At 38.7% G+C, this 14,761-nt stretch overlaps 1 protein-coding gene across 5 annotated transcripts in view; it reads right to left on the reverse strand.

Annotated features, from left to right (window-relative positions):
• NUBPL (NUBP iron-sulfur cluster assembly factor, mitochondrial) overlaps positions 1–14,761 on the reverse strand; it is a 196,931-nt gene that overhangs the window by 27,425 nt on the left and 154,745 nt on the right. For 4 of the 5 annotated variants that reach the window (XM_088796898.1, XM_088796895.1, XM_019754547.3 and 1 more), the window contains one exon: positions 10,466–10,551. The exons of the other annotated variant lie outside the window; for it this stretch is intronic. In XM_088796898.1, the coding sequence (XP_088653024.1) occupies positions 10,466–10,551 (86 nt within the window). The remainder of the gene's footprint in view (positions 1–10,465; positions 10,552–14,761) is intronic. 5 annotated transcript variants of the gene reach the window in all.

A 14,761-nucleotide genomic window follows, 5' to 3' on the forward strand; every position in this document is an offset into this window, starting at 1 on the left:
TACACAAAAACATTTATCAGGATCTGTGGGTTATGTACTTTTAAAAAATGAACAGAAATGAAACATTTACCTTCAAGACTATACAGGACAGATAAACTGTCAAATCTCTCTGCTTTTAGTTGAATTACATCAACTGAATGGGATAACACTCAGTGGGTTATATCACCTTCTGTTCAGAAGCTCATACAACAGTCAAACACATACACATATTTAATTTAAAAAGAAAAAAAATTACTTATTAATTAAGGTATACAGACTATGTGGCATACAACTTTTTTAAAAGATGGGGTTAGTTGGGAGAAAATTAAAAAGAGTCTTGAGCATTAAAAATATTAGAAAACACTGCCCTATTTCATGTAAGAGTAGCCCTCTGTAATCAATGAGTTTTAAACAGGTGCAGTGAATATGAGAAAAAACATTAAAATATCCATATTACAATTTTGTTCATAAAAATTATTCTCTTAAAGTATTCATGTCCTCATGACAACCACCACCCAACCCCCAAAAAGCCTTATATCATGTGAATACTTCATATGTTGTTAAGCTGTTTGTGTTTATTGTTGAGCTATTTTGTGTATGCTTTAAGAGCAGAAACATTAGAAAACAGATGCTTTGTCAGCTTAATTTACATAATGCCATCGAGTTGCAGCTGTAAGCATGCTCAATCATTTCCTAATGTCTCATCAAAGTATCAGATTCTTATTTTTTTTTTACCTCAGCTAGTTTTATTAAAAGAAAGTAAATGCTACATGCCTGCCTAATATCAGCCACCACAAACCTCCTATGTTATTCTTATGTTATTCGAATCCATCATTGGCTCAGAAGGATACTTCTTTTATTAACTTTTTAAAAATTGACTCTCAAAAAAAAATTGATTCTCTTGAAATATTAACATTACTCTGAAATATTGGCTTTTTGTATCTAAATGTACTGAATTAAGCAGGCTCAAAAGGCTCCAATTTTAATTTCTTCTTGGCATTTTAAACTCAGATTCAGGTAAGTAATAAGCAAGATTTTCAGGTTACTATATAATGCAATTTCTCAAGGTTACAATCAGGTTAAACTCTTGCTGGTTGGAACCTGTCACAAGGATTAAAAGCTACGATTTAAGAAAAAATGAAGAGGAAAAACTCACTGTTAAATCAAGAATGAATAATAACAACCGAAATAGATTAAATTCATAAGTGCTTTTCAGTTCTCCATTAGCCTTAAACCAGTTATTGGTATATTCCTTGAAACATGGATACAGATTTTATAATTTTAAAAAATGAGCTGGGTGTTCTTGTCTTCTCTTTCAGAAGTAGTGTGGCATGGAAAGAACAACGAATGGGGAGGCCTGCATTCATGCTCCTCTCGAGAACCAACTAACTAACTCTGGGTCCATGAGGTATAATTAAACTTCTCTATGCCTGGAATTCTAAAATGAGGGTTTATAATGATCTCTACAGTCTACCACTAGAACAGTAACATTCAGAACCGCCCTATACAGTACCATGTGCTAACTAAGGTCTATGCTAAGTACTGTATGTACAATCTCATTTAACTGCCACAGTGACTGATGAGATGGGTCAAAAAACACTGAGGCTGGGGCCGGCCCAGTGGCTCAGACGGTTAGAGCTCCATGCTCCTAACTCCGAAGGCTGCCGGTTCGATTCCCACATGGGCCAGTGGGCTCTCAACCACAAGGTTGCCAGTTCAATTCCTTGAGTTCTGCAAGGGATGGTGGGCAGCGCCCCCCGCAACTAAGATTGAACACGGCACCTTGAGCTGAGCTGCCGCTGAGCTCCCGGATGGTCCAGTTGGTTGGAATGCGTCCTCTCAACCACAAGGTTGTCGGTTTGACTCCCGCAAGGGATGGTGGGCTGTGCCCCCTGCAACTAGAAAATGGCAACTGGACCTGGAGCTGAGCTGCGCCCTCCACAACTAAGATTGAAAGGACAACAACTTGACTTGGAAAAAAAAAAAAAAAGGCCTGAACGTACACACTGTGGGAAAAAAAAAAAAGGCCTGAATGTACACACTGTTCCCCAATAAAGTCCTGTTCCCCTTCCCCAATTAAAAAAAAAAAAAATCTTTTAAAAAAACAAAAAAACACTGAGGCTAAATTATTTGTTCAAAGTCACAAAGTTAGTAAATAACAGCAAAAATTCAAACCAGCTGGGTTACTGGTTTGTATGTGGAAGTCACTAAACAAGATGACAAGTAAATGACCTAGAGGATTTTGTTCATGGAACCAGGTGGCCTGGAACAATAGATGGGTCAACACGGTTTAGTGGGGTGATTTAACACAGTAATTAAGAGCACACTTATAAGGGAAGACCTGATTTGCACCATCTTCACCCCTCACTGAGCCTACAGGAGCCCTTCTCCTGGCCATGGATGTCCCGTTCCCCATAACACCCTCAGTTATACCTCTCTCGACTGTCAACAGAATCTATGGCCTCTTAACTCTGCCCCATTTTTCAATCCATCAGTTTCCTGTCTTCACTTGCCCAACTAGACAATCAGAACCCCAAAGAGGATAAAAATTTAAAGGAGACTCCTCTTATTCCCTGGAATCTCAACATTACTAAACTTCAAATTTGGATAATCCACAGAAATAGCAATTAAGAACGTGGACTCTAGACAACAGACTGCTTGTGACAGGATCCAAGGGGCCCACTAAACAGATGGATAGCCTTATGCAAGTTATTTAATCTCTGTACTACAGTTTCCTCAACTGGAAAATGGGGAAAATAACGTTATCTACCTCACAGAGTTGCTGTGAGGGTTACATCAGTTTAATTCGTGTAAATCGCATAGAATAGCATTCTAATTTAAAGCATATCTGGACTTCTGAGAGATCCTGGAGAAAGACACAAATAAGCATACATCTCCAGTCTCTGAGATTTAATTATGGCTGAGATGAAGAATGCTGCCTACCCAGTCTTCTACAGGTTATCACTGAAGAAAAGTCAGGTTTGAAAAATGGAAAGATAACTCAATTATGAAGAAAGTCACATATGATATGTCATGTGCAAATTAGTTAATATATGTTCCCAGAAAGAATTCAGACAGCATTTTGTAAGGCCTTCAAAGCCAATAATGAAAGATTCTTTAAATACATCAAAAATATTGGACTTCCCAGAGTCGAGTGAGACTGCCTGATGACCACAGAGAAAAAACTATGCCCAAGGATGAATGGAGAGAATAAATGTGCCACTTGCCTCTATTTTCACTTAAGATTACCTATTTCTAAATTGTTTTTTAAGGCAGGTAGGCTTGAGGGACTAAGTAAAATAGGATTTGGGGAGTCCAACAGACAAACTAGATGCTGAGAAAGCTCCAAGACAGATATCATGAAAACATGAGTTTTAAAGGCATTCAAGGGTGAAGGTGTGGAGCTCCTGGTTCAAATAGATAACTTACTGCCATAAATGGTTACTCTGCCAGAAAAATAATAAACCACAATCTGATCCTCATCGCTAAGAACAACTTGTATGATCTTTGGTAATAAAAATGGAAAATGGAAAGAAAACATTGATAAGAAAAATCAATTTTGGGTTCTAAGATCACCTAATTTTTCTTAGAAGACAATATAATCATTAGCCCTAACAAATAATGCTAAAAGTTCAAGACCACAGTAGGATTTTTTTTGTGTTTTTTTTTGCTGTTAACCAGCAGGAAAAATAAACCACAGGAAAAGCAAAATTTCTCTTTTTTATAAAATAAGTAACTATTTGCAAGGATGAATTAGTTATAGGATTTTCTGAATTATTTATAAGGAAAAAAATAGCTTCAGTGACCAGCATTAGGCTTTCATATACGTGTTTGTTGCCAGGTCAACTGCAGCACAGACAGATAGCTGTTCACCAAAACCCAAGTGTCATCTTCCTTGGCACACAGCTAACCTACATTTCTTGGGATCCTTGAAAACGGTGATGAGCGGTCATATGACTGAGTTTGAGTTAGTGGGATGTGAGGAGAGGTATGTGCACCACAACCAGGCCTGGGCCATGAACATCTCCCACGCACAAGCCTCTGTGCTGTCTTTCTATTCTGCATGGCTCAGTGAGGATGGCCCCAAAGGTGACCTTAGAAGCCACGTTTCAAAATGGCAGAGGATCCAACAGCCTAAGTGACTTTTATGCAAGAAGGTCACCCTACTCACCTATTCACCTACTAGCACTATTACCTGAGCACAAAATAAATTTCTATTGCATTTGTATCACTATGTATTTTGAGGTCCATTTGTAACAGCAATTATCCTACATTAAATAATGCAGATTTTATATAATCCAGAATTTTAGACTCTAGTTGCTAGAAGTTGCTAGAATTTTAGACTCTAACTCTAGCAACTTAAGTAATCTATATGAAGAGAACAGTTTAGGTTCAACTAATAATATATTCAAGGAATAAGGAAATTTCAAAAATAATATTCATCTAAGTTTTTAAAAATTTGTTGTTAAAATTCATATTAGCAAATAAAGAGACTAGTCAAAATACCTAGGTCAAATTATAAACACCTATGACTTATAAATTTATCTATTTCCTGATAATATTCTAAAAGTAATTATAACGAGCAACATTAATTATATGATATGGTATTGACATCGAATGTTTAGATTGTGCCAAACACTGTACTAAGCCCCTTACGTGCATTATCTCATTTATTTTTCACCTCATCTCTCTGAGGGAAATACTACCGTAATTCCCATAATATGAATGAGAACACTGAGGCAAAAATTAAGTAACTTGCTCAGGTCATACAACTACCAAGTGACAGATCTGGGGTTTGAACTCTAGCATTCAGACTCCTGAGCTCACCCCTCTTTACTATTATGTAAAAATGCCTCTGTAAGTAGGACCCTATTGCCTCAAAATTATAATAAAATTTCTGAAGTCATTTAATTTACAACCATAAAAGAGGTTATATACCTAAAGAATATAACTCTCTAAGTGCTAAACAAAAATCTGTGTATAACAGGCTACAAATATACAGATAAATAATAAATCTGGTTCTGTGAGAAGATGATCACACCCATCATGTGATGTGAATAGCACTAAAAAGGCCAACACCAAGTCATTTTCTCTACCAGTCTCTTCCCTGCCAGCCAGTTTTAAATCACAACCCTCAAAGAGCAAGGGCAGGGATCTGCGGGAATCTAACGTCTAATTTCTAGTTCACTGCTATCCTGAGCGAAAAAGTACCTCTTGGAAGATTTATTAAGGGCAGCATAACTCTCAAAATCCCTTTGATTTCTGCCTTTTTTCTAACCTACCTACCCTATGTAATCAATTGCCAAGCCTGTCAATCAATCTTTCCTTCGAAATGTCAATTACATTTATTGCTCTTTCTATTTTCATTGCTGTTATTCTAGATCAAACCCTTACTGCCTATCACCTACACCAGTGTTTTTCCAATTAAAACTGTCTTGTGACAAGGGAACTATTTTATATCTTGATCCAATAGAAACACATACATATATGTGTTTATAACTGAGACTAAATATTTATGACATGACACTTTCTCTTCCTAAGAGCAATTTGCCCTGATACTGTTTAAAAACTTTGTTTATATCTCTCACTGTATTGATTTTGTGACTCATGGTGAGGCACACGTGCCGTGAGAATAACTGACCATTGCAAATGTTCCACACTCTCTTGGCTCCTATCCTCTATATTCATCCTCATCAAATTAAATCCTTTTAAAGCTCCATGCTAATTTTGTCTATTGCCTATGCAGCATTCTTTATGGACTCCTCTAAGAATCTCAAGAAGAAAGTCCAAATTCCTTAGCCCCAGTGTTTAAAGCTCGACCAAACCTGGGCTTAGCATAGACACAGCCAAACGTATTACTTCAACTTTAGACAGACTGAACAACCCTGAACACAACTTGTGATTTCCTGGTTCTTTCCAGACTGAATTCTGTCCCTTCCCCACCCCCAATAAGCCTATGAAAATTCTACTGCACTCATTCATTCAGTATATGTTTGGTGAGCAGCTATATATACTAGGCAGAGGGAAGTAAGCGGTTCCTACACTCACAGAGCTTACGTATGGCACTTTAAATGTGGAAGTGCTCACAAATATCACCATGGTTACAAAAGGGAAATAGAGTGCCACTGGATCATACACTAGAATGATCTTACTGCTTTAACAGGGTCAGGGCAAGTCTCCCCGGGAAAGAGCCGTTTGAACTCAGTACCAAAGGATAAAAAGGCGCTACCAGGTGAGAAGGAAGGGTAAAGGTTCCTCAGGTGGGGAAACCACATGCTGAGGGCCACGAGGAGAGAAACTGCATGGAAATCTCAAAGAAGTGGGAGACAACTAACTTGGCTGTGGCAGAGAGAATTCAAGGCAGTGTGGTCTGTGACCTGGGGACAAAGGGAATAGCAGACTGTGGATGGCAGTACATTCCAGGTCAAAGGTCAGTGTAATAAGAATTTATCATATACCTGCTACCTGCCAGGTAACTGAGCATTGAAGGATGTCTAAAGCATGTGTTCTTGGCCTCTAGGAACTCCCATGCTTCTGTGAGGAATGACAGGTAAACCTGTAGTGGGATGAGAGTCAAACTAGATTTATGCTCAAGTAGTTCAGAGAAAGAATTATTCGCCTTTTGTGGCAGTTTGGAAAAAGCTTCCTAGAGGAAGTAATGCCTGAGCAAAGATTTGGAACATGCATATGAGTTCCCAAGCTGAAAATGGCGTATCAGGCAAGGGACCAGCATGTGTAAAATTACAGGGACATGAAAAAAATCATGGCTTTTCCATGAAAGCCCTGCTTGATGGCCGAGAGAAGGAAGTATTCTCATGTTCCTCAGAATTCAGGGCCTCTTCACTATAATGGGGTTAGTCTACAGGATGATAAGGTACTTGAAGAAAAAGGATTCATCCTCCTTTTTCTTTTTTAATCACCAGTGGAGCTTATCACAGTACTTTGCTTAAAGAAGGCACTCAGTAGCAGCAAGCATGTATTTGTAGAATAACTATTTATTGAATTAAAATTAACTAAGTGATCCCTTATATACAGATGGAATAAGAGAGGAAATATATTTTAATATACTTTTCAGGAGCTGGGAAGGAGGAAATTACCTAAGAAGGAAAGACTGGATAGTAAAATCCCTCTAACTCTAAAAGTTCAAATGGTAGTGAAAGGGCTTCAAATTAGGTGCCTGGGCCTGCCTTGTGAAAACAAAAAACAAAACAAAAAAAACAGCAACAAAAATGAGTAAGAATGACACAACACATAAAGTACTCATTATTAAAAATGTGTAAGATTGAAGATTTTAATGTTTTTAAAATAGTCTATCTACAAATACTGAGATTAATCAAGGATTTGGCAGAGTTGATATCATTCAGGCAGCGAACAGAGAATTTAATAGTTCATCTCTTCTCTTTCCCCTATCTGAGCCTTGAGTTTTAACAAATAACTTAAATTAACTTCAAAATGTTCTTGTAGACATTACTAAACTCTGTCCATACCAATGAATTCCAATGACGCCATTGTTTCCATGGTAACTAATGCACTTCAAAAGGGGAAAAAATAGCAAAACTAAAAACCAGGAAAAAAATGGAATAAAGTGGTATAAACAAAGCATAACATTTTTCCTTTGCATTTATGGAACACTTTCTAATTTCAGATGCCTTACCATTAGTTACACTCTCAGGCTCTTAAGTGCCGGAGTCATCAAATCCACACCCCATTCAAAGCCGGGACTGCCTTTACAATGTAGCTGCCCCATGGCTGTCCGACTGCTTACACAGCTCATTGCTGGGAGGTGCTCACTTTCACTCGCGAATATTACTGAGCTTGTTCTACAGGTTTAAGAGATGATTAAGGCATTCTTTCTTTTAAAATTTTTGCTGTTTACAGGGCAAATAATTAAAATACAGGAGTGAAAAAGGAGCTGTACAATGAAGATACAGGACAAAGTCAAAAAAAGCCACCTTAGAGGAATTATGCATTTCCAGTGACTTTCATTTCCACTCCACTTCAGCCCCACACATCTGTGACCAAGCACATGGACCTGGTCATGGCCCAGAACTACTCCAGTTCCTCAAATTTAAACTCCAGCATCAACTTTCTGATCATAGACAGCTCTTTCAGCCCCTAACCCATCCTGCACTAGTCCTAGGAGCCTTGTGCAGCCCAAGACCCTTCCCTTGGAATACTTCCTCACGGTATTTCCTTGCTGATATCCTCAACCTTTATCCTTCAGTGGCATTCACCTGGCAATAGCCTAACCTGGACTTGGTGACATCCAACCTTCTCCCCCACCCTTATGTTCCATAAGGATTCTCTGTCCTACAGTCTGGAGAAGAATCTGTCAGGACAGTTATGAGATTATTTGACTCTTTACTTATAGGGCAGTAAGTGTCAAGGCTGCAGGTAAGTGAAAACAACATAAGGACTGAATCTGGCAACTATGGCCATTAGACCCCCAACTAGCAAAGTGCATGTAGGACCTGCTCCATAGCCATAGTCACCTCAAGTGACAGCATCCGGTAAAATGGTCTCTTGTTATACATAATGATTATTTACAGAGCAGGGTTTAACAAAAAGCTCTTGCTTCTGTTCCCTTGAAAATTTTTCCCTCAAGGATTTCCTGACGCTTTTGAGCAACCTGGATGTATGCCTCCACCCTTAGCTTTAAGAACGAGCAGTTAAGCATTCACTTGTACGCTGAAAGCATGGCCGTTATGCTGACCTTGAAGTGGCAGTAACAGGTCATTGGCCCTGTTATCTAATTTCTACCAGACAAAAGGATTATGGATGACTTGTTCTCATACTTTTTGGTAGATAACCCTCTCTTTAACTATTTGCTGATTGATATTTTAAAATCCCGTATCAGTAACCTTATTTAATTATCCGGGTAGGCATAACTTGTATCTGTTTCTCTTGGAGGGCATAATAGGAAGTCACATTGCTTATACTAAGTGCTTCATTGAGACGGTTTTCTGTCCTAGGCAGGCCTTTCATTACCATTGCTTTACAATTTTTCCAAGCTACAATTCACAAGATAGAACCCCTTGGGGGTTTTATCACTCATCCACATACAAAAGCGCTCCCCAACACACTTTCTGATCACAATTGTACCCCTGCTAGTGAGAAAACGCTCAGATCACTGGGAAGCTGAGCAGACGGCCTCATCCTTATCAGGCTCTTCAATTTTCATAAGAGCATGTGATCCAGTCAGAGCTCCGTGGCTTGTTAGTGCATGCAGCTCTGCACGAACCGGCAAGCGAGAAGAGGTACTTGTCGAAGAGGATCATCTCAGCTCCACTATTCCACTATTTCCTACTTTGCAGAAGCTCTCCTGAGAGAAAAACGCTTATGAAAGCTTCCCTGAGAGCCCATTTATTCTAATACGTCACTGGATCTTAGGCCATGCCGTAGTCTCATTGAAGAATGTAATGAAAGTTATGAATTCTCTCCATACCAAACAAACACAGAGTGAACACACAATTTGGGGGGAAAGAGGAGGGAGAGAGAATCATGAGACCCCTGAAGTTAATCCATGGACTGAAGTCTAAAAAGCTCTGCTCTATAAGCTCTAAAATCTACCCCTAAACGAAGTAAGCAAGGCCATGAGAGAGCCACAGAGATGGAAGCATCACATGGGCTTTGCACTGAAATGCTTGTTCTACGCTGCCCACTTGCACAAGTCCACTTGCTTTTGTTGAGACACACTAGGAGGAAGAACCTCTATTTGTGGTAAAGAAGGTGACGGGGGTGTGCTTATATATACAGGGTTTCTTGGTTTCTGAGAATCTATGGAAGACTTATGCCTCTCTCGTCTCAGCTCTGCTTCTCTTGAGCATCAAGCTCTTTTTAACCTTGTGGAAATGAGCAACTTGATAATAGTCCTACGTTTCCCTATGGCTGCTAGAAAATTAATGGCACACTTCTAGAATGGATTTAAGTCCCTTCATGGCATGCAATTTGTTTACAGATTTCACTTTTGATTCCATGTGATTTGAATTGTCCTTTGTCTTATTTTATTGTATTTTTAATTCGTTCTATTTTGCTATATTGTATAGAAAATCCTTAGATACTTTTTAGAAGACAGTGAGCTATAGATGAGTTAAATTGTAGGGGATAGAAGGAAAAAAGGTCATATTTTCCACTTTTTTCCCCCACTGGTGATCTATTTAAGTGTATCTATCTAAATAATTTTCCTAAAATACTCTTGTAATTTATTTGGGAGAGGGGTCAGTGAGAGCTGCAAGTATCTGAGAGAGGTGGTAGTTGTTCAGAAAACTCATACCTGAAGGATTGTTTAGAATTCTTCTTGATTAATACAACGTGTATACATGTTTGCACCTACATATATATGTGTTTTTAAAGTAAGCATAAAGATGAAGTAGGATTTTCACACAGATTTCTGCATAGAACTGAAACTTAGATTGTATTTCTCAAAAACTTGCTTCTTCAGTTAGAAGTGTCTTGTATTTTTGCAACAGTGACACATCATGCTTACAGGTACGTGGACTTTACGAAACATCTCAGCGCCCTTGTGTGCGTCCATCAGTGCAATGTCCTGGGGCGTGGAGACAATCACAGCACCTAACCAAAAGAAAACAAAGGACAGCAAAATGACGCTATCATTTAATTCTCTATGGAAAGATTCCTTCTAAAATTACGTTGCTTACAAACTAAGACTCTCACATTAGCTAGTTAGGTATACATTTTACACACGTGAATGGGAGAAATGGGGAAATGTCTACTTTGCCTTGGCATATTTCTGACTCCTCACTTCTAAAGTTACAATTGACTGAGCAGTGATTCAAGATCACAACTCTATCATCAGAACCTCCTCCATCAGACAACATGCTAGTTGGGAGATGCATAGGCAGGCCTTACTTTCAAGAAGCTAATATTCTATCTGGGAAGACCAAACAATGAAGGATTACAACACAGTGTGCTAAGCATTATAACAGAGGGATGTCTAAGGTGGTATGGAGTTATAAAGGAGAAATAAAGAAAAAGTTAACTAATTCAGTCTGGGGGAGAGAATGGGGAAGGTGATAGTGGATGGGGTAAGGAAGTGGGAGATGAGGAGACAACAGGGGAAAGTTTCCAGAAACAGGTGATTCCTGAGTTCGGTCCTAACGGTTTGTATTGTAGAAAACTCACTAGTGTGGAACACACTGTGGAGAATAGCTTAGTGGGGGCAAAACCAGGCTCTGTGGCAGAAAGTCAGATGCAAATGAGTGGTGGCTTGAACTAAGGCAGGACTGAAAGCAGGTGAAGATGGAGGCTTTCCTGGGTCTGCACTATTACTGTGGAAATCAGATGGCTCTATGATATAGTGTTTTGAGACAAAGTGCAGTGCAATTTTTTATTTAAGGGAAAACACCAGAGGCCTGGCTATGACTTGCAGAGGATGTGAATTTCTTACATTTTGTGGTTTCTTCTAGATGATAACGTGAAAAGCAATTAGCATGAACATATTCTAGATCACCTGGAGAACCATCATCTTATAAATACACACTGCCATGACTTTCAGAGCCCCAAGCCATCAAATTGGTACCAAGTGGCAATACTTCATCATAGCTAATGGAAACAGAGGTAGGATTAACCATAAGTAACTGAGTGCACCAAGTGAAGGTCAAAGGAAACTACAGAGTTATGTCTGAAGATGTCAGAATAGGGAAAATTGGCAGCAGAACCAAGTTAGCACACAGCACATGGCAATACAAGCACGCCAAACTCAAGTGTGCAATAGCTGCAAATTCCTCTTGCAATAGGTATTTTCATTTCAGCAAAAACTTCATCTTTCACATTAAATGAATATAATTAATTTGAATATTATTGATTTTGTAAGTTTTACTTGTATTTAATTTGTAATTTTTTTAAGTTTTACAAAATTACATAAGAGCTATAAGCTTATGGAATTCATGTTTACACCGAGTTAAGTAGTCTTATAACAAAAATAAGTTATAAGATGGGATATGGGAAAGAAAATGTTTCCTTTAGAAGGAGGCTCTATTCATTACTCACGTTAGAGAAATACTAGCTTTGGAATTCAAACAGAAGCAGAATTCAAATTTTTACTCCATAGCCAATTACCTGTGTGACTAGGGTAATCACTTAATGTCTCTAAGATTCAGTTTCTTCATCTACAAAATGGCATAGTAACACTTAGGTCACAGGGTGAAACAATGAAATGAACTGAAGTACATAAAATGCTTGACACGATGCATAGACACAGAGTAAACATTCAATAAATGGTAGCTGTTGTTACTAATATCATTACCTTTATTACTGGTATTAATAAAATGTCTTACAAGTTGCTGGGAAGGTCATTTTCATATTTGCCATCAGACAGCTCATCCTACTTTCCAAATTGTTCCATGGACCACTGCATCCTTCTATTTTGATTTACTTTGCCCAAGAAACCAAAAACCAGTCAAAGTTTTCTTTCCTTTCTTTTAAAAAATTGATGGAAGTCACATCTCTACAAAAATTATACTCAGATCTACTCTACACATCCAATATGTTTCCACAATTCGCCACCTTCTAGATTCAGTTGCCAATCTACTTTACTGTGTTTTCATATCCAAACATTTGGAAAGAATCTAATTCCAATTGTGCCCCCATCTAGCTATGTGGCTAACCTTGGGCAAATAATTCAGAACCACTCTAGGTCTCAGTCTCCTTAACTATAAAATTAATGCAAGGACCAGACGGTCGCCACGGTCTCAGCTAGCTCTGATTATGTGATTTAGCATTCCCTCCAAACGAGTTTCCAAAACTACCCCTGTTCAACATGGCTGCCTCAGTAAACCTATTTGAGCATGAAATACTACCTCCTCCAATAATTATGGCCCCTCAATCTCAGAGCCATTCTTCACATATAACAGAAACCCCCTTAGCTATTTCCTCCAAATTCTCTCCTTAACTACATACTAGTATGTAAGGGGTTTTCTATAGCATTATTCCTAAAAAGTATCTTTAGCTTTCATATGATATAAACATTTTATTGTTTTAAATACCCTTTCTCTACTATTTGTATTACCACTACACAATGTAGTTTCATGGAAAGTTATGATTTTTCTCATTTTTTTAATCAAACAAAACTAATGATACAATGTATTGCACAAAATAGACACTTAACAAAGGATTAGTGATTTGAACAATTTTCTATTTTCAAATCATCTATTCTAGACTACTCTTATGTGAACTTAGTTGGTAACGCCTTCAACTAGGAGTCAAGAGCTCTGGATTCTGGTTTTGTTGGCTACGCTAATGTACTATATAACCTTGCTCACTAAATCTCAATACATCTCAATTAACTGCTCTATATTATGAACATATTTCCATTGGTCTTATTTCATTTAAAGAGCTGTTCCATTATTTAAAAAAATATATAAAAGTGTTATGAAAATGTTCAGTGACATTATTTTTTTAATGAGATAATACTCCCTTTATTCTTTTTTTTTTTTTTTGGGGGGGGGAGGGAGGAACAATGTGTTTTCTCCAGGGCCCATCAGCTCCAAATCATTGTCCTTCAATCTAGTTGTGGAGGGCGCAGCTCACTGGCCTATATGGGAATCAAACCAGCAGCAACCTGTTGTTCAGAACTCGCACTCTAACCAACTGAGCCATCCGGCCACCCCTTCAGTGACATTATTTTGGTATCTCTAAGGCCCTAGAGAGAGGGATTAAAATGACTTGGTTTCCTCCGCAGTACTTAATTCTAACACAGTATCACAAATAAGTGTCCATGCCATCTGAGTTTCTTTGTAATCTAAATAGCACCAGTCATACATCATTAACAACAACTTTTTGACAGGGATAATGATTGTTGCGTCCTGCACAACACAAGCAGTGGGGTAAGCGAGGGAGGCGGCAAGGGCTAAATTCTATTACAGAAATAAAGAGACAAGAGACACTGAATGCAAAGAAACCACAGAGGACCAAGGGACTCACAGCCTCAAGGGACTGGAGCCCCGAGTCTGGTCGACGTGGGTATTTATTGTTTTTTTACAATAGGCATCACATGATTCTGGGCAGGGTCTGCAAGACTCTCACACCACTGATACAATTAGCATATTTCCAATACCCAATCATATTGTCCCAAAGCAACCTGTGCATGCTGTCCCCACATGATCAAGGTGCGGTGTGTACAACCCCTGGGGGAGTAGGTTTCTCAGAGCAATTACCTCATGAGTTAAGCGGGAAGCGAGATAAGTTCGCTCAGTTAACGTTCCTTAGCACAATAGGGTGCCGGACATCAGAAGCATGCGTCAGCAGCTTCCAGAAAGCATTGGAGGAGGGGCATCCCTCCTAGTTTCACATTAGCTCATGGGGGTCCCTGGGGTCCCGTCTGGCTTAAGTCGTTCCTCCCTTGAGGAATCTTACTCATCTTTGACCGCAGACCCAGCATACTGGGACCAAGAGAGGAAACCTATAAAACTCAACCCCTAAGAGGGACAACCCCGCAACCCTCTTTCCTTAAGGAAAGGATGGTAGGGACAAACGGTTAGGGTGCTGTGTGACAACAAATGATCATCTTCCATGTCCCATCAAATGCTCACAAAACACGTCAAATTATTCCACTGGAACGACCAGCCACGTTGATAAAGAATTTTTGGTGTAAGATACTTTTTTACTGAAATATATGTTCTTAATTAATGTCTAAGCCCTTAACCACAATGCAATCAAGTCTTTAGGACACTGTTCTGAGGAAAATATTTCTAGCCTTCATTAAAGAACACAAAAACACCCATAAATCACTACCTCTTTTGTTGCACCAAATTTTAGTACATCA

This window comes from Rhinolophus sinicus, chromosome 3 (assembly GCF_057876585.1).
Source record: "Rhinolophus sinicus isolate RSI-liver-muscle chromosome 3, RSI-T2T, whole genome shotgun sequence".
In the NCBI taxonomy this organism is placed as follows: domain Eukaryota; kingdom Metazoa; phylum Chordata; class Mammalia; order Chiroptera; family Rhinolophidae; genus Rhinolophus; species Rhinolophus sinicus.